The 23110-nt window shown below is 41.6% G+C and overlaps 1 protein-coding gene across 1 annotated transcript in view; it reads right to left on the reverse strand.

Moving 5' to 3' along the window:
- N4BP1 (NEDD4 binding protein 1) overlaps positions 1–23110 on the reverse strand; it is a 48934-nt gene that overhangs the window by 3628 nt on the left and 22196 nt on the right. Inside the window, exons 2-5 of the mRNA XM_006882504.1 lie at positions 18621–20296; positions 10283–10413; positions 8186–8282; positions 4439–4546 (exon numbers count right to left, since the gene is read on the reverse strand). Of these exons, the coding sequence (XP_006882566.1) occupies positions 4439–4546; positions 8186–8282; positions 10283–10413; positions 18621–20296 (2012 nt within the window). The remainder of the gene's footprint in view (positions 1–4438; positions 4547–8185; positions 8283–10282; positions 10414–18620; positions 20297–23110) is intronic.

Below are 23110 nucleotides of genomic sequence, written 5' to 3' on the forward strand. Positions count from 1 at the left end.
GACTGATCCTTCGTTGCAACATGCCCAAAGTATGTCAGACAAAGTTTCAGAATCCTTGCCTCCTAGGAACAGCCTGGTTTCACCCTCTCTAGAACAAACCTGTTTGTTCTCCTAACAGTCCATGGTATATTCAATACTCTTCTTTAGTCCCATCGCTCAAAGGCATCAATTTTCCTTCTATCATTCCTACTCATTGTCCAGCTTTCTGACACATAGCCAGCTATTGTGAAGACTATGGTCTAGATCAGGCACACCTTAGTCTCCAGACTTACATCATTGCTCTTCAGTACTTTGGAGAGGTCCCTGGCAGCTGACTTGCCCAATGCAATTCACCTTTTCATTTTCTAGCTGCTGGTACCAAGAGTGTTGATTGTGGAGCCAAGCAAACTGAAAACTGTTAACAGTCTCAATCTCTTCACCATCTATCATGATGCTGCCAATAGGCCCAGTGGTGAGAATCTTTGTTTTCTTGATATTGAGCTTCAGTCCATATTGAAGGCTGCAGTCCTTGACCTGCAGCAGCAAGTGCTTCAGGTTCTCCTTAGTTTCAGCAAGCAGGATTGTGTCATCTACATAACACAGATTGTTTTTTTTCCCTTTGTTTGTTTGTTTTTCTATATTTTATTAATTTTCATAAACATTTACAGAGATTTTGGGTTTCCATTCATTCCTTGTTGCACTTCAGATGTTTATCTAAACTTAGCAAACAGTTTCTAATACTCATAATACAACTTGGTAAAACAAAAAGATTGTCAGCTAAGAACCTAACATGTACTTAAAAGACTTAATTTTTGGATGAAACTGTATTAAATGAGTCTATAGGCAAACTCAAGATAAGAAGGTTTTTAAAATTAATTTTAATGAAAGTTTACAGAGACTTTGGATTTCCATTCATTCATTGTTGCACTTTTCTCCCTGCCCATTCTCGCCAACCTCCCACCCCCCCACTTCAACTCTTCTCTTTGAAAAGTAAAATTCTTTCCTTGTTATACAATCCGTCCTCCCAAGTCCACTCCACTATGCAGCCTTCATTCTGGACTCCTGTCATGACAATAATAGCTAATCATATATCCCTTTTAAACAGTTTTCTCCCTCATCTGTTTCAATGCAGTACACATAATTTACCCCATCTTTCTCAGTCTCCCTCCAACCCCAATGTCAGTCTCATTTTACAACAGTGGCACTATGTAGTATTTATCCTGAGTATTTGCTGAGATATTTCACTCAGTATAATGTCCTCCAGGGTCACCCATTTGGTATAATATTTCATGAGTTCCTTATTTTTCAATGAAGCATAGTATTCCATTGTGTGAATATATCACAGCTTTTCTATCCATTCGTTTGTTGATGGGCACTTAGGTTGTTTCCAACTCTTTGCTATTGTGAACAAAGATGCGATAAACATGGGTGTGCACCATCAGTTTTATAAAAAGGAAAGCACTATAATACATGAAGAAAGAAAAGATGAGATCAGTAAAGTATTATTTATCAAGTCTGAGGAAAATGCAAAAAACAAAGGTAAAAAAACAAGGTCAAGAGTGTGTGCTGTTCCCCAGATCTCAGACTCCGTTTTGCTTTTGTGACTTCTGAAAACAGCGAGCTGGTCTTCAACATCCAATCTTGACTGTGCTTAAACCCGTGTTCCTATAGGGTCTTGTGGTGTAGTCTGCAGGGAGTTAAAGGTGGGACCTCTCTGGGACCAAGAATCTATCCACCAGCAGCTCTGCAGAAGGACAGGCAATCTCCTCCTGTGTGGTTTACAGCCTCTGAAAACCTCCTGGAGGGTCAGCTCAGTCAGTTCTGACTGGGTGGCAAGGAGTTTGATGGGTCTGTTTGTGGTTTTGTGTTTTTTTTTTTAGTTCATACAGGTCAAAATTCAATAAACAATGACAATGAGCCCAAACCAAAAATTCAACCAAAACATGTCCTGGAAGGTTGCTGTGGTTAACTATCATTAAGTTGGCCTGGCTTCACAGCAAACTGCTCCAGACAGAGGGTTTTCAAAGCTGTGACTTTACGGAAGCAGAACACCAGGCCTGTCTTCTGAAAGGTCTCTCAGTGGACTCCAACCATCAGTTTCTCAGTTCAGTGTGGACCCATTTGTACCACCCAGCTTCCTGATCCAAGATTAATGTCTAGTTAAATGTGCCCAGAGGGCCAAGCAACAATAACCAGCTCAGCTAACATCTACTTTTTAAACAGCAGATGGATGAAAATGTATACAATAATGAAGTCTTACTTGGGTATTTCTAACAGGGAATCAGTATCTAAAAATCTTCTATGATTTAGTAAAGCATAAATACCAGACATGAGACAACTATGAAACAACTGAGATGAATGTTTGTTTGTGGAATATTTATGTTTTAAGATATGGGACACTGTACGACATGGACATACACATTACCACAAACCATTCGTCCAGCTGCTCAGATTATACGTTTAGCATTCACAATGAATGAACAGACTGAAAAACTCCTGATACACACCTTACCTGATTTTAAACTACAAATTATCTCTCTGTTCTCTTCAAATGACTGCCGCTTGTTCTACAAACAAGTTTCAGCACATTTGCGTGTTCTAGAATTTCCATTCTTCACAATGATAGCTTAATCCATTATGATCCACCTAGTCAAAGACCTTTGCATAGCCAATTATATAAGTAAAGAGCTTTCTCGTGTATTTTCTATTTAGTTAAGATCCATCTGACATCAGAAAGGAAATCTCTCATTCTACATCATCTTCTGAATCCAGTTTCAATTTCTGGTCATTCCCTGTGGCTGTATTTCTGCAACAGGTTTTGAATTGTCTTCGGCAAAATTTTACTTGCATGTGAATAATCGCAGTACCCAATAATTTTAGCATTCTGTTGGATCACCTTTCTTTGGAATGGGCACATACATGGCTCTCTTCCAGTCGACTGGTCAGGTAGCTAGCTCCTTTTTCCAAATTTCTTGGCAGGGATGAACAAGTGCTTCGAGCACTGCATCCATTTATTGAAGCATCTCAATTAGTATCCTCTCAATTCCTAGAGCCTTTCTTTTCAGCAATGCCTTCAGTTCAGTGTGGCTTTTTCCTTTACTACCACTGACTCTTGATCGTGCTTCTTCATCTGAAGGCAGAGCACATAATCCAAGAAGCTGGATAATATGAAGAAGAGTGTACCCTCTGGTTTGGAGGAAAGCTGAATAACCACTTGAGCCATACAGATGACACAACGTTGCTTGTTAAAAGCAATGAAGAGCAAAAACTAGTGCCTTCAGAAAGGATTACACTTCAATATAAAGAAAGTATAAATTCTTGTAATGACACCAATAAACAGGAAAAAAAAGAAAGTTGTCAAGATTTCATTTTACTTGGATCCACAATTCATGCCTATGGAAGCAGCAGGTAAGCCATGAAGTGATTTGCATTGGACAAATCAGCTGCAGAAGAACTCTTTACTGAGGCGTCAAAGCTGGACACTAAATAAAAGAACTGATGCCTATGAATTATGGTGTTGGGGAAGAATACTGAATATACCACAAATTGTCAGCAGTACAAACAAATAGGTCTTGTCGAAAGTAAAGCTACAAAGCTCCTCAGAAGCAGAGACTATGGGCAAGTCACCAGAAGAGACTGTGCCCTGGGACGAGACATCATGCTTGGAAAACCAGAGGGTCAGTGAAAAGGACCTCAAGAGGATGAACTGGAACAGCGACTGTCAACAAGGCCTCAGAGCGATGGTCACGAGGATGGCCCAGGACGCACCGCGCGGTGGTACAGAGGGTCACTGGGAGCTGGAATCTACCTGAAAACCCCGAGGCACACACCGTCAAAGCTCACTGCTTTTTGTTTTCAATAACTGGTCAGATGATGTTGTAAAAGGACGTATTTACTGATCTTAAGGAAGTTTTCAGCAGTTGGAGAAATTCACGGTTATCATCACAATGCCTGTTGTTTCACAGATACCAATGATCTCTTATAAGAAGATACCATATGGGCCGCACACCCTCACCACCAACACCAGCTGTCTTCCAATTGATGCTGACTCATGGCACCTCCACGTGCTGGAATAAGGAACATGCTCTAGAATGTTGTTAATGGCTCGACTTTTAAAAGCATACCGCCAAGGCCTTTCCTCCCAGGTGTCTCCGGTGGCCTTTAACCCCCTTCATACTGGTCAGCAGCCAAATACATGACTATCAAATGCACATATTTTGAAAAACGTATTTAAACTGAACAGATCATATGACTAGCATCCAATTTAAAACAAACAAAACAAAACAGAACATCAGCACCCAAAAACCCATAAATCACTTCCAAGCAGTCAGTGGACCGGGAGAAAGTCTTATTATACTTGTGTTCCCTATTCTGCTTTCTGCAGAATCAGGGAGGACAAAACAAACAAAAAATAAACAACAAAGCATTTTTGACCGTAGACAAAGAAAAAAAAAATTACCTTTTTGTAATAATTTCTCTCCAAGAGACTGACTCGGTCACAAATTCTCTGAAGTTATCATTTGTTACAATTATGCCACCAGTTTTGTCTGCTAAGTGTAGAAGAAACCTATGGCAATATAAAAGAAGTTATGAAGGGCAGACAAGCATCCTGCCTTAGAGAAGCTGTGTTACAAAAAAGCAGAAGGATTTCCCCTTCATAGGAAAATCACGGAGTCTCTGCCAACCTATCAGAAAAACTGACTTGCTCAGAAATTATTAGTGTGGTTATCAATGGAAAGCTGGTGCTCATACAACAGAAGTCTGCCTTTTATGACTCTATTATCATCTGTAGGGAGCTCTGATAGCAGTACTGTTAGCCCAAAGATAGCCCTTCTCTGGTGGTCTGAATTCATAAGCAGTTTGTGGGGTAAAGATGGGAAACTTCTTCCAGTGAGATTTATAGTCTCCAAAAACCCACTGGAGAATCAGCTATGAGTCAATCCTGCCTTGACAGCACTGAGTTTGAGACTCTGACTTAAACCGTGTAGAAATGCTACACTATTGAAAAACAGAGGTAATTTATGAAAATGCCAGAGGTCCACAGTAAAGACTAGAATAGAGCTGACAGCCTGGGAACCATTACTGAGGTTTCAGTTGCTAGGCTACAGTATGCAGGCTCCAGGAGGGGCTGCCTGGGACAGTCATCACTTTTTTAATTTATTAGTTCACATTTCTGCGGTGATTTAAGAAATGTGGAGAACTGCCATTCTGTTTAGTCTAAGCTATATTCTGTACACGCAAGTTATGGAAGGATGTAAAAGGGTTAAGTTTTATACGTTAAACAGGAAGCCCATTTATTTCACTGGGGGAAATTATTCACATTCGAACCCTATTAATAAAGGATACACAGGCGAGGCTAATGTAGGTTTTATCCTTCAAGATGATACTCTTTCTTAAGACAGTGTAGGCTAAGATAATGAGTAATCAAGAGGACTGAAGGGCAAACAACTGCTTTTACTACTGAGAGTAAACACTTAGGGAACTCTAGCGGTTTAAGTGCTAAGGAGCTGCACTGCCCCCAAAAGCCGGAGGTATGAACCCACCAGCTGCTCCACAGGAAAAGTATGGGCATTCTCCCCCTGTGCAATGGGTAGGCTCTGAAAACCCACTAGAGGGTCAGCTATGAGTTGATTCCAACTTGACAGTACGTAACAAAATGAATACTTAAAAGAAATCTAAAAAAAACACCAACAACCTCTCATTAATTTCAGAGATACTAGAAGATGCTACAGGGCGCTCCTTGAAGGCAAGTAGAGTGAAACCTTGTCTCACACACTCTGGGCATACTGTTAGGAGGGGCCAGTCCTTGGGAAAGGACATCATGCTTGGAAAGGTGAAGGGCCAGACCTTCAAAGGGGCAGAATGACACAATGACAAGGGGCTAACACATGCCAGAGATGGTGAGGATGGCTCAGGATAGGACAGCGTTCAGATCCATTGTTCATAGGGTCGCTCTAAGTCACAGTACCTAACAACAACAACAAAGTAAAAATGATTTCGTTCCTGGGATTTGCCAATGACTGACTATTTTACAAATCATTTCCAAGTGCATATGCTGGTGTGTGAACAAACCTGCTGTGGTAGAGAACCTGGAGGTTCTTCATGAGCCCTAAGCCAAGCTGCTCCTACCTGAGCCCTCTAGGGCCTAGCAGAGAGGTCTGGAGCACGAAGTGCTTCCACCCAAGCCACTCGGTACTTTCTCATCCCATGCCCCTGCTCCAAGCACTGTTGTCGTTAAGCTTCTTCCTACTCTGTTCTTTCATGCCAACTCCCTGCCACTGCTTATCACATATGGTCTGTCATACTAGCCTGGTGAGAAGCAAGGGCTTGGACCTTTGCTGAATAAAATGTCTGCACTCAACTTCCCCTCTTCCATCAAATCCCTTTTCTCATCTCTGACTCATTGGACAGTAATTCACTGACCTGCTTCACAAGCAAAACACTCTGATTTCTCTTCAAAGGGAGCACTCTGGTTGGGACACTGAAGCAGGAACACCAAGGCGTCTGTAAGTACTACGTTGCTGTTGTCAGGTGCTCCCGAGTCGAGTACGACTCGCAGCGACGCCATGAACAGCCGATCTGAATCCTGCCCTATCCTGTGCCATCCTCATCTTTCTGTCTTCTCTCTGACACACTCGAGCCCACTGCTGAGGTCACCGTGTCAAGCTGTTGTTAGGTGTTGTCGACTAGGACGCACGGTGATCCTATGAACAGATCTGAACTTGTCCCATCCCGCACCATCCTCGCGATCTCTGTCACGCTCGAGCCCACTGTGGTAATCACTGTGCACAGGCTAGAAGAAACGCAACAGGTTGACTACAGGCGAAGAGAGTAAGCAGCTGCCATTTATAACACCAGATGCGAGGAGACTTACGATGACTGAGTTCATGCAAGTGGACAAGATTTTAAAAATGAGCTCCAATAAAAATTACAGCATTGGAAACCTGCAGGCAGTTTTACTGCCCCACAGGATCCCCATGACGTGGAATCGACCAGATGGCAGCAGGTCAGCGGGTAATGTTACAGCTCAAATCTGGAACCTCCCCAACCTTTATTATCTGTCTATGGCCTTCACCTCTAAACACAAACTGCACAGAATGTGAAGTGTGTCTGCGTCATATGTGACCTGGGAAACTAGCTGTGCCCTCTGGACTTAGCTCATGCTCAGTGAAGCCCGGGGTACGGGGGGGAGGGAGTCTTAAAGCGAAGAGTGACGTTTCTTGTCTAATGTGTACTAGTAATTGCTTTCTAAGTAACAGAAAATCTAAGAAATGCAGAACTTACTCCTATTATAACAGAGTTGGCCGAGATTGTTTTTCTATTATGCAGAGGAATCAGTGAGGACCTGGCCATTATAACAACAGACTTGAGCTACTGGCCAAAAGTAGAACAGAAGGTAAAGTCTGGAAAACCAGTTGACATTATCACATGGAGACAAGACAGGTCAAAACACACACTTTACTTTCCTGTTAGCAAGCACCAAAAGATTTCAACTAAACAGCCATGTTCACTTCACTTAGAGTGCCTTGGCCATGTTTTAGTTAAAAACAACAACTAACCATTCCAGACCTTGGTCAGATTGTCCACGCTGCTACTAAAGCCTGAAGTTGAAGACTCGAGTTGGGATGTTGACTGTGGACCATAATTCTTATTGTTCCTGTTTAAAAGGTGGAGAGTGCCTAGTGAAGTTAGGTGACTTTTATTCCTTTTATGATGACTACTTTTGGTGGGCCTGAAATGCTGTTTTCAGTCAGTATTTGTGTAGTTCGGTGCTTTGTTTAAAGGTAAGTGTTTTCAGAAAAGTATATTTTGCATATATTTTTTTTACAGTCTAAATTTTGACTGCTGAGGAGGTTCTATTGTACAAAACTTCATTTAAAAGATTTTTCTACTAAATCCAGGGTATTCTGAAGTCAAATCCTGTGTGTAAAATGCTACCAAATGGCAAAAAAGTAACAAATAGTTTTGATTAGAACAACAACAACAAACTCGGCAGTTTGTTTTGATAATACTCATAAAACCATACCAAAAAGATGGCCGAACATTAACTCTCATGACTCTAAATGTTAAAATTCTCAACCCCTACATCAAGTGAATCCTTGAAAGTGTGAGTCCAGACACTCACCAATGAGCTGCCTGTCTCAGTAGGGGGTTGGCTACTCAGCACCCCACACCCACTTTAAAAAGGAAATGGTCTCCCCCATACCTGTCATCATGAGAAGCAATTCTTTCTCCAAAGACCATTCGTGCAGGAGTTAAAGATAATATTCCAAGTTCCTGAAGCTGGGTTAAGAAGTGTTGTTCTGTTCAAAGAATAAGTTGAATACACATTCAGAACAAGCTTCTCATACGTTTAAGTAAGTGAGTTAAAATAAGTCTAAATATTTCACTGGCAGAGATGTGGAAAACCTTTTTTCCCCCTCAATTAACTAAAAAAAGACTCCCTAATTCACTGGGTCAGGGAGGAGGTTAGACTGTGGATTAACCAAGGCAGATGCCATGCATAATCTACTTCCAGCTATGTTTTAAACACAAAAACTGTTTAATTTTCCTCTAAATGAAGAAAACCTTAAGCCTTTATTTAATGAGGCTGGACTCTATGAGGAGAAATGTGGCATCAGGATTGGAACAAGACTTACAACAATCTGTGTTATGCAGATGATACAACTTTGCTTGTTGAAACTGAGGAGGACCTGAAGTGCTTGCTGCAGAAGGTCAAGGACTATAATCTTCACTATGAACTGCAGCTCAACATAAAGAAATCAAAGATTCTCACCACCAGGCCAATTGGCAGAACCATGACAGATGGAGAAGAGATTGAGGTTGTTAACAATTACAGCTTGTTTGGCTCCACAATCAACCCTGCACCAGGAGTCAGGAGATTATAAAGATAAACCGCAGTGGGAAAATGTGCTGTCAAGGACTTCTCCAGAGAACTGAGAAACAACAATGTCAGTCTAGAGACCAAGATGCGCCTAATCCAGGAGCACAATTATGTGCTTCACAATTAGGTGCTATGCATCTGAGAGCTGGAAAATGACTAAGGATGATAGAATTGATGCCTTTGAGTTGTGGTGCTGGAAAAGTGTCTTGAACACACCATGAAAAACAAATAGGTCTGTATTGGGAGGATGAAACCAAGTTTCTCCTCGGAGGATAGGATTTTGAAGTTGTGCCTCATATACTTTGGGCTCGTAGCCAGGAGGGACCAGTCCTTGGAGAAGGACATCATGCTCGGAAGGGTGGAGGACAGTGCAGAAGAAGAAGATCCTGGATGAGATGGATAGATATAGTAACTGGGGCAATGGAGGTAGATGTGCTGGAGTCAGTGAGACTGCCTCAGGACAAAGCAGGCTTCAGAGGTGCTGTACACAGGATCACTATGAGTCGCAGGCAGCTCAAAGGCACATAACAACAACACAAATATAACTATGTTCTCTCTCCACTCTTTCCACATACATTTTTTTAATTCTTTTTTAAAAAATTATTATTATTTGTATGTGTGTGTGTACCGTCAAATAAGATTTGACTGGTACAGGAGGAGATTGTTCCTCCTTCTCCAGCAAAGCATCCACATACATTTCTTAAAGTCTCTGTTCAAATGATGTTTTACTATAATGCTTAGATTTGGAAAATTAGTGGGGGAAAAAATTGGTATTAAAGTACAAAGGCGACTTAAGAAATGAGAATATACCCCAAGAAAATAAGAACTGAGGCTCAAACAGAAACTTGTACACCAATGCTTATAGCAATGTTATTCACTATCGCTAGAACATGGAAACAGCTCAAATATCCAATCACAAACGAATGGATTGAGAAGTTGTGGTACATTCATACAATGGAATCCTACACAGCATGCAGGAGCAATGATTTTTTAAAATTACTACATAACTCAGTCCCACAAGGACTAATACTGTGTAAAACCATTATTGTAGAGTGAATACGAGGATCCATGGGGTGAAGGTGGAAGCAAAGGGGTGAGGATGGGCAGAGGGGTGGGCTGTTAATCATAGGGTTGCACAGTTTGATGGGGATATGTGTGTGTGAAGGAAATGGGATCTTTTGGGTAAAACAATGTATTCACACTTTGTAAATAAATCAGTATATAATAGAAAAAAGGGAAAAAACACAGATGTTGCTGACAAAAAAAGAAAAAGAAGACATGAAAACTACTAAGTGTAATCCGTTTACAATTTTCTTTTTCACACAAGCTGCTTCCTGTGGCTCTGTCCTAAGCAGTATGTCAGCAATTAAAAACCAACTCATTACACGTCTAATTTAAAATAAAATGCGTCGGCCTCACCTGTGACATTAGGATCACGCCTTGTTCTCCACTGAGGGACAAACACAGTGATGTTTCTGTTGCCAAGCTTCCAAAAATACTCAACTGCAATCGCAATTCCACGACAAGAAAAGAACTTTTTCAAACCATGGCTGTAAGAAAAATAGGTACATTTCAGTTAGGCACATTTAAAGCACAGTTAAAGCTTTTAAGAAAAAGGTAAAACGTAGATATAACAAAAATAATTGGAACATAAAATTTTCTAAAACTATTTTCTTGGTGTTCAACTGCATAGTTTGCTGCTTTGTAGAGCGAAGGTAGAATACATGAAAGAAGAAATTTTTACTAGAGATTTAGAATTTCTCCTGTATTTTGATTAGTTACTTCAGCTGAGGGTGCTGTAGTGATAGAAGGAAGTCCCAGCTTCGTGTTAATACCTGTTTACTGCACTTTATTTCCTTAAATGAAGAGACCATTGGGAGATAAGATTGTTTTCTAGTCCTGCCTAGCGGCTGGCCTCTTAAGTCTTTTTTGTGACTTTTAAAATAACTGCTGAAGCAGCTTAGCTGTGATTATGACTACTTCCTCTGCTTGCTGGGTTGAAGGGAAGAGATGATAAAGTGGTATGACCACCCCAAAGGGCTGCTGTGCCTCCTGTTCCCAGAGGCCCATCTTTTCTCTGAGTTACTGAGAAGCTGTGTGGGTCCCAGCTTACAGGACAACAAGCGAGGGCAGGACTCAAAAGAATCTTAACTTGGGCACCAAGGGAAGTGGTTCTGTTGAAGGAAGTAGAAAACAGAGGAAGAGGGGAAAAAAGAACCAAAAACAAACCAACAAAACATACAGGGAGCTGTACAGAACAGGTACCAACTTTTTCTATAAAGAACCAGATGGTCTCTGTTAGAACAGTTCAATTCTGTCATTGCAGTAAAAGCAGGCACACAGAGTTGTAAATGAATTAAAGTGTCTGTGTTCCATGTTTACAAAAACAAGTAATGGGCTGGATATGGCCCATAGTTAAGCCCTGGGCATATTGTTACTTGCAGATGAGCTGGAATCAATTCATAGCTGACCATCCAGCAGGATTTCAGAGGCTGTAAATCACATGGGAGAGATCGCTCATCCTTCTCCTGCACAACAGCTGGTGGATTCGAACTGCTTGCCTTCGAGTCAGCTGTGCAATTCCTTGTAGGAGTGGAATCCACATCCTAAACAAGTCCTCCGGAAACTCTATGAACTTTGATCAATGTCAATAGTTGTAGAGGGACGTCAAGCCTTTTGTTCATGGAATTGCTATGAGTCCTGCTCAACTCGAAGGCAATCAACAACAGGTCACCACAGCACCTAGTCCTGGTCTAGAGGGTTAAAAATACTCTCTCCGCAATCCCAGAGGTGTGTAGTTCAAATCCACCAGATGCTCTGCTGGAGAAGGAGGGACAATCTCCTCCTGTACCAGTCAGATCCAATTTTGGTGTTGTTTGTTGTTAAGTGCCCTCGAGTCGCAGGCGACTCATAGCAACCGTATGAAGGAGAATCATCAACGCTTGGGTGCCTTTCATATTCTCACCAGGTTCATAGGGTTTCTGGAGGCAAGCTATTATGGAAGTGGATGCCACACCTCCTTCCAAGCTTTTTATAATCGGGGAGCTCCACCCCACTCTCTACCCACATAATTTGACGGTACACACACAAAAAGAATAGTAATAATAAAAAAATACTGTCCAATAAAAAGTTCTGATGATAAAAAAAAACAAAAACCCAACCTAAGACATTTCAAAATTGATTCTTTCTGGGGAGCTCTGGTGGCCTAGTGGCAAGAAACTGCACTGCAATCCCAGAGGTACACAGTTCGAATCCACCAGAGGCTCTGCCGGAGAAGGAGGGACAATTTCCTCTTGTACCAGTCAGATCTGATTTGATAGTACACACACACAAAATAATAATAATTAAAAAAAAATTTATTCTTTCCAGAGGTTAGTGGAAGTAAAAGGGGAAAAATAAAACCCCAAATGTTTTCCAACACTTGAAATTCTGCAGGTGGTAAAATTCATCAGTAAGAATCGCTTCCTAACAGTATCAGAATGAAAAAGAAAAGATCACAATTCAAACATGTGCTGCTTTAATTTTATATTAGTAAAATCTATCTCACTGCTTTAAAATAGATTTCAGAGTCAAAAGTCCCACAACGGTGAATTCTTCATCTTCAGTCCTGTGTTGCATCCACCTCTGCTCTGGTCCAGGACTCAAGCCACTTTGCAGTTACCTAGTTCACATGAGAATTCTGCCGGCTCAGGCACAAAGTTAAACTCAGACACTCCTAATTTCAACCCACCCTTCCAACTCTGGTTGGACTAACCTTGAAATGCAGCCAGGGGGGGCCAGTGTGTCCTGCTCAAGGCCTTCCACAGCACTATCCTTCTAGACCAGTCCTCCGCCTGGCTTTGTGGCCCCCTCCACCTCTGACTACTCAGAAGGGATCTGGCCCCATGAACTTCCCACCACCATGAGTCAATACACTCTGGGTTCTGGCCGGGTGGTCTTGTCAGCTCCTGCCTCCTGGTCTCTGACCTTTTCCTCATGTCGCTGTCAATTTGTGTGCGATGTTCTTATACCTTCCCTCGCTCCCTCTTCACATTGTTTCAGAGCTCAATTCCAGTCCCTCTTCTTCTATGAAGCTTCCTCCAGACACAGGTCCTCAATCATCTCCCTTTCTCTCCTCTGACTTTCTATCCTGTACTGTGCACTAGAATCACAGCCTGTGGAGACGGAATGGAATTTAGATTCTTGTTAGAGACAAACAGAGCGAAGCACTGAGAGGCAGAGCAACCAGCCTGAGATCGCACAGCCAGTGAGTGGAGGAGCTGAGCTGAGACTGGCACTACTTGCGTTGAGGCCAATGCTCTTTCCTTGACCCCAGAGAAGTTTTGTTACTCCCATTCATCTAAGTTTCTTGGGAGCAGGGACGAGTGAGATACTGGACACACACACAGAGCACAGTGAAAACAGATACCTAAAAAGCTGCTTAGAGATGCCTCATTCCAGAGCTTAAGTCCACTCTTTCAGGGAAGCCCTAAAAAGAGACAAGCAGCCTATAGAACCCAGAAAACATATATAATTAAACAAGCCCATTATCTACAAGCATTAAAATATAGTGATAATGTAACCACATTAACATTTGTTACTAAGGGGAAAAATAAGTGAGGGTGGTTTGTTTGAGGAGAACATATCCGGCTTCCTACCCTTACAGAGAATATATTGGGGGGGGGGCGGTAATCATCGGGTCGCACGATTTGATGAGTAGAGGGAGGGGTGGGTAAAGAAAATGGGAAAGATCTGGTGTGAAAAAACAATGTATAAGAACTCTGTAAGTAAACTAGTTGTTGTTGTTGTTATGTGCCGTTGAGTTGCTTGCAACTCATAGGGACCCTATGTACAACAGCCCTAAACTCTACTCTGTCCTGTGCCAATCACACTGTCTCTGACACTCCCATCCCGATTATCCCAGTCACTGAATCAAAAATTTTATTTTTGCAAGAAGCTGCACTGCAATCCCAGAGGTGCATGGTTCGAATCCACTAGATGCTCTGCTGGAGAAGGAGGGGCAATCTCCTCCTGTACCAGTTAGATCCAATTTGACGGTAACCACACACATTTTTTAAAAACAGATAATATATAATTTATAATTGTTCAACATTAAGAACAGGCCTAGCTAGGGTTAATGTCAGCCACAGCTCAAACACAAAACTCCAATATACAACAATCTTAGAAAAAAATCCAGTCCCATTCCACAGGGTAACTGAGGGAAACATAGATATAATCAACAATTTGTTATTTGTGCCATTGAGTCAGAACTAACCCACAGCCAACCCTCCAGTGGATTTTCAGAGGCAGTTAACTGCATGGGAGGAGACTGTCCATCTTTCTCCCACAGAGCAGCTGGTGGATTCGAAATACGTGCCTTTGGGGTTGCAATGTAGTTAGGAAATGCAGGTATAAAAAGAAATTCTGTCAACCAGGACAGGTCAAGTTTGGGAAAGAAAGGAATGTAATTTTTAGGAGGAAAACCCCCTCTTGTTGCTGTCAGCTTGCAACTAACCTGCCGCTGATCTTCCACTGGGCTTGGGAGGCTGTAAACTGCATGGAAGGGGACGACTTCTCTTTTTCTCACAGAGCTACTGGTGGATTTGAACCGTCACAATGGCACCACCTTTGACCCTGCAGTGCAGCTTGGTACAGACTATGCCACCAGAGGGCCCTTGTTTCCAGAAACAAGCTCTACATTGATTTCCAAAGTGTTATCCTTAGTAATAGCACTTTTGAGTCTCTGAAAAGTCTGTAGAGTTGTACTGGAGTAAAATAAATGACTCTGGAAAACATACAGGTTTTATCCAGAACTTAAAATGACCGGGGGATTTGAGAAAAAAAAAAATCAAGTGGCATTAAATCAATGGCTTCAAAACAGCATAGTGAATCCACGAAGGATTCTTACTACTTCAATTCTAACATCCTGATCAGGCAAGTATTTGCTTCATCATCCCTGCTACCCATCTCCTCTGCAATCTCACGAGAAGCTTTTTAGTAAACCTAGACTCAGCGACACAGTGAAAACACACACACACACACACACACACACACACACACACACACACACACACCCAATATACCTGGAAAAGACAAAGCACAGGGGCTTTTAAATCCAAATACATCACTATGGTCAACTTCTGGGCCTATGAGGCCATGTGTGCAGGCTCTCAAGATGTCGACTGCAGTTTGCACACAATACTAACAAGGTGTGTTACCTGCTGTGTTACCTGGCATTTCCCATGTGTGAGCAAGCAGGCTACAGGAAGAAGACTGCTCAAGGTGTAGGAGAGATGGGTGCCAGATCCCTGATGAAAATTCATGAGGAGGAAAACCAGACAGGGTCGTATAATGCAACAGTGACAATACTTTCTGAGTCACCCAAGAGTAATTTCTTCCTATAGTTTCCATTTAAAAGTAATGATGTAACCCTGATTTTTCCCTGATTGGGAAAGTCTGCTGTCAGGGACCTCTAGAGTACTGAAGAGCAACAATGTCAGTCTGGAGACTAAGGTGCACCTGATCCAGGCCATGGTCTTTGCAATTACTCGCTAAGCATCAGAAAGCTGGACAATGACTAGGGATGATAAAAGGAGAATTGATGTCTTTGAGCTGTGGTGCTGGAGAAGAGTACTGAATATACCATGAACTGCTGGGAGAACAAAAAGGTTCAACCTGGAGGGTGGAAACAAGGCTTCTCTGTCGAGGCAAGGATTCTGAATTCCATCTGACATACTTTAGGCATGCTGCAAGGAGGGACCAGTCCTTGGAGAGGGCTATCATGCTTTGAAGGGTGGAGAGAGGAAGGCCCTGGATGAGATGGATTGACTCAGTGGCTGGGGTAATGGGGGTAGGTATGTCAGAGACAATAATGTTGATTCAGACTAGAGCAGGGTTCAGACCTGTTGTATATTGGGTTGCTATGAATGGCAAGCAACTTGACGGCACATAACAAGAAGACAACAACAACCATGATTTAGAACAGTGGTTACATTTTTCGTATTTCTGACATGTAAAGGTATAAATTTCATTCACCCAGAATGAGAGGTGGTGTTATGCTAAAGTTTCAGAACGAAAGAGCCCACGCAGTATTTGGTCACCACTGTGCTGCCTAACCACCTACCACAAACAGTTTCCATTCACTCATCATTTGACTTCCTCATGGTGGCATGGGGAACACTGAGGGGGGGATATGCAATCAGTAGCATAAAGAAGGGTGTTCTTGAATTGCTCCCTGCATACGCTTTGCAGAAATCCAGGGACAGGTGATCATGGATTGCTGTAGGGCTCAAACCACAGATCCTATTACTTAAGAGCTCGAATTTCTTACTTCCTCAACCAATTGTGTCAAGTGTGTGAGGCTTACTCAGCAGTGCTTAAGCAATCTGTGTTCACAAGACCTGAAAACCCCATCCTCAACTTCTGCGGGAGGAAATGGTGTATGGTAGCAATGGTGTCAAGCATCATGTAGGTTCTTATCTCCTATTAACCCTAGACAAGATTTTGAAAATTTTTCTAGTTCATTTCATGGTAAATAAATTACAGATAATTTTTATCTCACAAAATTAGTGTGAAGCTTCTATTTCTAGAATTAAATATATGGGTTCAGCTAAAATTTAATCTAAATGCTCATGGGAACACTGCCTATGAATCTGAAAATGAGTGATTAAGTAATTTTAAAAAGTGCAATCTTCTATAATTCTTTAATTCCCTTATCCATTCAACAACATTGATCCCTATGACCAGACATTGGGAACAGCTTAATAAACAGAACAGACTCAGATATAACTCAGACTAATGCTGAAGTTATTTAGAATAAGAATAAATAAGGGGAGAAAAATTACAGCAAATTAAAGAGATGTCTTTGTAGGGTAACACGTGTTTGATAAAAGTGTCGCTTTTAAAATAGAACATCCTTGAAGTTCAAGAAAATGCAAATGCTTCCAAATTAATCTATCTTAAAAAAAAACCAAACCAAAACACTAAAGGAAGTTCTAGCAGAGCTTGTGTGTTGCCTCAGTGCACTAAATGAACTGTTTGCTAAAGAAAACCTGTACTCTAGGGACTATTAGGAAAGCTATACATAGGGGTGCCCTCAGTGGAGACTGGCAAAAGGGGAGATGTTAGACAGGGAAAACAGATTCAAAGAGAACTAGTACCACCCCAAATTCCACTAGTGACCTCTCTGAGCAACACACTAGCTATATCAATCCACATATATTACTAATGTTAGGTTCCAAACATCAAGTTTCTACGTAAAACTCTGAATTATGCAAAACTTTAACTATCACAACCACTATCACTTTCACCGTGCACCTAGAGAGGTCACTGCTATTGTATACCGCCACAGACATATTGCTATTAATGCACTATTAAGAGGGTTCTGTGGGAGAAGGATGGACAATCTTCTCCCGTGCAATGAAGTGCCTTTGAAAACCCACTGGAGGGTCAGCTATGGGTTGGTTCTGAATCTAGGGTACACAACCACAAGCACCACCACCACCACCAGTTTTAATATTGTCTTAATGCAAAATTTCAGATAACCAGAGAGTCAATAAATGAAAAGGTTTCCTTAAGTGCCATTACAACCAGTAATTCTAGGTTAATTTGCATTTCTTATGCTTTGAACACAAATTTGGAAAATTCTTCCGCAGAGTTCTCACTGCCAGTGGGTTGGTTCTAACTCACAGCTGACCAGTGGGTTTCCAAAGCTGTAAAAGCACAGAGGGGACTGGTCATCCTGAGGAGTGGCCGGGGGATCTGAAGCACCAGAGAAGGATAGCCTTTGGTTTAATAGCACAACTCTGTGACCAAAGCTCTTCTCCATATGTTGTTGTTGTTAAGTGCCGTCGAGTCGCTGGCAACTCATAGCGACCCTATGAAGGAGAGTCCTCAACGCTTGGGTGTCCATCATCCTCTCTCCAGGTTCATAGGGTTTCCGGAGGCAAGCTATTACGGAAGTGGATGCCACTCCTCCTTCCAAGCTCCTCTCCATATAGAGCATCACTATTACAACGATGGCATGCATGTTACATCACCACTTGGCTCAAGAGACTGTACCAATGAAGAACGGGCACTGGGTGTGAAACACAGAGGACTGAAACTGTACTGTACATTTGTACACAGATAATTATATGCAACTATGGGATTCGCTTGGGTTCCCCCACCCCAAACAGAGCTGCAAAAAAACCCAAACTTAAATGATAACAGTAGACTAAAAAATCCTGGCATTGGAAAACACCAAGAAAATAGCAACTCCCAGCAAAATACAGGTCCGAATAGTTTTTTTTTTTTAAAACGTACGGAAGTCTTGTTCATCAGTAGGCAGTGCAATGTGAAAAGCATCTCTTATTATCAGACATAGAAGGTCAGCAGGATGAAAGAGAAATCACAACCCCAGAGGCTGGAATGACAAAACCTTCCCAGGCAGCTGTACCCCCGTCTCCCAACACCCAGGGAAGGTTAGAGATCAACTCAACAGACGCAGAGTGTAAACTCAAATTGTAGCTGGTTGGGAACCAACTCACAGCTGACCTGCCTGGGGGTTTTCTGAGGTTGTAAACCGCACAAGGAGGAGACTGGCCATCTTTCTCCCATGGAGCAGCTTGTGGATTTGAACCGCCAGAGACGCGCTCCCTCTGGGTTAGGAACACAATTCCCTACAGACTGTGCCAGCAGAGCTCCCAGATGCACATGGTCACACCTAGAAATGTCATTTTGGGACACTGCTTATTGCCTTATTCAAAATGGTAATATTACTTACAAAGAGTGGACTTACGTAATTGCAACATTGCTCCCGTCTATAACAATGTGCTTCAAATCCGTTCTCCCTGGTTCGTTTTTTAATTCCAGCTTGTAGGGTACCTTTAGAGTATCTCGGAATCTTTGAACCCCTGTAACTGAGGCATCAATGTGATCAGATGGTCCTGGGAGCCTTGCCTCGGTAACCGAAGGCAGGCGCACGGGTGGAGAAAGGGGTGGGCAATTTGGCTTAGACTGAGGAGAGCTACCACATCCGGAACGACTCTCGCAGGCAGGTTTCAAATTATTTGGAAGGAAGGATTCTGCTTGGTGCTGCAAACCATTTTCAGGAAAAAGGACAACTCTGGACTGGTGACTTGCGGTTCCCCTCGAAACAAAACTGACAACTTCCTCTTTGGGATTGGAAGGGACACCGGAGGGTAAAAGGCCATCCGTTTCAAGGTCTATGTTACAAATGTAGTTCTGGTTTGAACTCCAGATTTCTTGTTTCTGTTCTGTCGGCACTGTTCTGTAAGTATTAATTTTGCAATTTGAGGTACATGGTTTTGATTCTGCTGTAAATGGCGAATGAGAAAATTTTTCTATCATAGTTTGCTGTCTGTGAGCTTGTGTTTTCTTTAGAGAGGGATCCACTGTGAGGTCACTTATGCTGCTATTATAGACATCTTTCGTTTTGGTTTTGTTGGTCTCTGGATACATAGTACCAGGTGCAAATTCTTTGTCTCCTTGGAACCTTTTATTTTCTTTTTCAATTTCCTCTAAAAGCAGTAATGGTTCGGTAGATGGCCCAAATTCCTTAATGATCTTTTCAACAATTTCTTGGGAATAGCCCATGGTTTTAAAAAAGTTTACAAGGATGTTGTACTCCATTTCCTCAGTGGTGTCTTTTCCATCTGGACTTAAATGCTCAGAATCAGGTAAGTCAGTGATTGTATTTTTGGTTGGGGCCTTACCATCACATAAAAGCTTCCCATCTTGAGCATTTTCCAAAGAATACTGTTTCTTGGTATGCCTTTCTTCAGAATCAGAAGATCTCCTCTTATGACAAATTCTCTCTTTGGAAAGTCCTTCTTCATCTGGGGGTAGGCCATTTACAGGTACAGAGCGTGCATCTGGTGAACTAGAAAAGACTGCGTCCATTTGTTTTGTAAGCTCAGTAACAGGGGTGCCAGCTTTATTTCTTGTCTCTTCCTGCAAAATCAGTTCATCTGTGGAAATATTCAAACTTGTGGCAGTCTTAGGTGGAAACTCTGTTTGATTTAAATCTCTAACTTCAGTAACCTCATCGTTTCTGGTTTCAAAGAGATTGTCTTCACCTTGTGTGAGCGCCAAAAGTTCTTTTTTCAAGGAAGTGGGCAAAATCAATAAGTCCATGGTATAATTGTCCGCTCGAGCTTCAACGAGTTGTTTAAATTCCCTTTTCACTTCTGATTCTTTCTGACTACTGGGTAGGTTCTCATTATTTTCAAAGAGCTTTACAAACTGCTGGATGTGGCTCCTGGCCATGACCACAGCCTCGGCACTCCCTCTGATGCCAAGAAGACCAATGTCCAGAATGCACAGGTCGGCACAGGTATCCTGAATCAAGCTCTTCAGGAACAGGCGCTGTGCCCCAACAAAAATGCAGTGCAAGGCTTTGGGGTAACATTCTTTTTCTTCTAATTCAGGTTCACAGACTCCTTTAATATATTCCTATAAGGAGAAGATCGAGAAATTAGATTTTTTTACAGAAGCCCCACATTTACAAAAGTACGTATTATTTTACACATAGGATTTAAAACGTCAAGCTGATTTTGCAAAAATCAAAAGCATGTTGATAACTCTGGGGAAAATGCAATGTTATAAACAAAAGATTTAAAGTAAGCTGCTTCATCATCATCCAAGGAACTGAAACATTTGTATCTAAATCCAAATGCAGGTATTTGTGAAATTCTCCATTATCTAAATGAATCTATCTTGCAACATGATTTTAGGTGTTTGCCCAGCCACACAGTGGAGCATCACACACTACACTTAGTTACATTTACAAAGCACAAATACATCAGTTGTTTACTACCAATATGACAGAATGAGAAGAAAAGCAATTTATCAGGACAAACAATTTACTTGAGAACAAATCTTAGTTCTAACTTTGCTTTCCATATAAAACAAAGCTACTTAAAAAGAACACATTGTCTTAGCAATAACAAATTCCCCAGCTGGACTGGGAAAATATACCCTATTTTATATCTGTTTTCTAAGAAAGACAACACTGTTTTCATATAGGTCTAACATTAGTCTGTGGGTCACGAGATCAAGTTGTATACCACTAGGGAACAACCTGATGGCATGGAAGTGGAAAATGTTGAGAAGTTCTGTTTTTCTCAAAGTTAAGCTATTCAGTGATTTTCTTAAAATGTTTACTGTGATTCGAGTGAAAGTTTACAAAGAAAATTGGTTTTTACATTAAATCATTCATACACATTTTGTTTTGTGACATTAATCATAGTGACCACATTATAACCACTCTTAGCACTTTTCTGTGGTTCTTGTTTCCATTAATCCATCTATCCTACCCATTCTTAACGTGTAAGCATGTTCCTTGGGCAAATGCGATGTTTTTATCTTTATGCAGCTAGTTATCCTAAGGAGCGAGAACCCAATCCGTTTGGCTGAACGTTGGGCCTGGGGGTAAATTTTGTTGTAGGTTTGAGAGGTGAATGAAGACCACTTACTGAGGGATCCATTGATCTCCACTGGGCCAGTAAATCTGCCCATTTTTATGTTTGAAAGAGGCCTAGATGAGATAAGAAACTGAACTGGGTTCTCAGAGATAAGGAGCTGTGCTGCAATCCCAAAGGTGCTCAGTTCAAATCCATCAGATGCTCTGCAGGAGAAGGATGGGCAATCTCCTCCTGTGGGAGTAAATGCTTCTGAAAATCTGCTGCAGGTTCAGCAAAGAGTCATTTTCGACTTGATGGCAAATAATAGCAATACTGAAGGCAGAGTATAAAACAAGTAGGCATGCATGCAAGCAAGGGCCATTCACTGCCCCACTTCCCTTAAAAATCAGAAAAAACAGCAGTGAAATATACTCATTAAGGACCTGGGATTTGGAACTTGTGTTCTGGCCTCAAACCCCTGCCACATAATTTTTGTGACATTGTTGAAGCTAAATAATGCCTCTAAGCCTCAATTTCTTCTCTCTACTGAAGGATAAGGAGGGTATGATCTTAAACTTGAGATTTCAATGGGATAATCAATGAAGAGTTTTGGCAAGAATGTCTTGAACACAGTAAATCCTTATTAAATAGCAAAAAATTTTCTTAATTATCAAGGAAATTGATAACTTAATTATCAAGGAAAACAGAGCAGACATGTGAGAAATGAGCTAAGTGATAACTGATCTATACTTTAATTAGAACGGTGTAACCAAAAATATCGCTATTTCAACTCAAAATAAGGTTTTGAAATATTTCACCTACTGATGTGTCAAACGTGGTAATGGTTACCCATGGTGGAGCTCCCCAATTAAAACAAGCTTGGAAGCAGGAGTGGCATCTACTTCCATAATAGCTTGCCTCTGGAAACCCTATGAACCTGGAGAGAGGATGAAAGTCACACAAGTGTTGAGGACTTTCATTCATAGGGTCGCTATGAGTTGTCTATGACTTGACGGCACTAACAACAACAACATACTTGTTAAGAAGGGAGCTCTGGTGGCCTAGTGGCAAGAAGTCACACTGCAATCTTGAAGGCACGTGGTTCAAATTCACCAGCTGCTCAGCGGGACATGGATGGGTAATAGCTTCCGGTGTGATTAACTGTCTCTGAAAATCTGCCAGACGGTCAGCTGTGGGTCAGTTCCGACTGGACAGTACACAACATACTTGTCAGGGAACTCTGGTGGCCTACAGGTTAAGAAGCTGTGCTGCAATCCCAAAGGCAAGTAGTTCAAATCTAGCAGCTACTCTAAGGAAGAAAGATGGGCCATCTCTTTACAGCCTTTGACAACTTGCTGGAGGGCCAGCCAGCTATGTATGGGTGGTTCTGCCTCGATAATACCCAACACCATAATAGTTTACACTTGTTAGGTTGACAGCCACTAAGTTAGAATTTATATTCAAATATGTGTTCATTTTCCTCATGCACCTAGAATTTAGAACTACAAAATTCCTGAGCCGGTAAAACATCAGAAATACAATAAAAATGCCACAGAGGAAAAGCTTAATCTAATTGTGCTCATACATAATCTCAATCCTTGGACCAGGAAGCAGTAGTCAGAACAGAGCAGTCAAACACTGATCAGGAAAGATGTGCATCGGGGATGCATCCTATCTCCATACCTTTTCAGTCATGATCACCAATCTTTCAGATACTATAGGTGCAAATATAACGGAATTTAACACTACTTCTTGTTGTTGTTATTATGTGCCATCGAATCATCAGAGACTCATAGCAACTCTATGTACACCAGCTCTGAAAACTGTCTTATCCTAAACCAATCTCATTGGCTCCAACAGACTT

Source organism: Elephantulus edwardii, unplaced genomic scaffold (assembly GCF_000299155.1).
Source record: "Elephantulus edwardii isolate Elephantulus edwardi_28Jun2011 unplaced genomic scaffold, EleEdw1.0 scaffold00021, whole genome shotgun sequence".
NCBI classification, from domain to species: domain Eukaryota; kingdom Metazoa; phylum Chordata; class Mammalia; order Macroscelidea; family Macroscelididae; genus Elephantulus; species Elephantulus edwardii.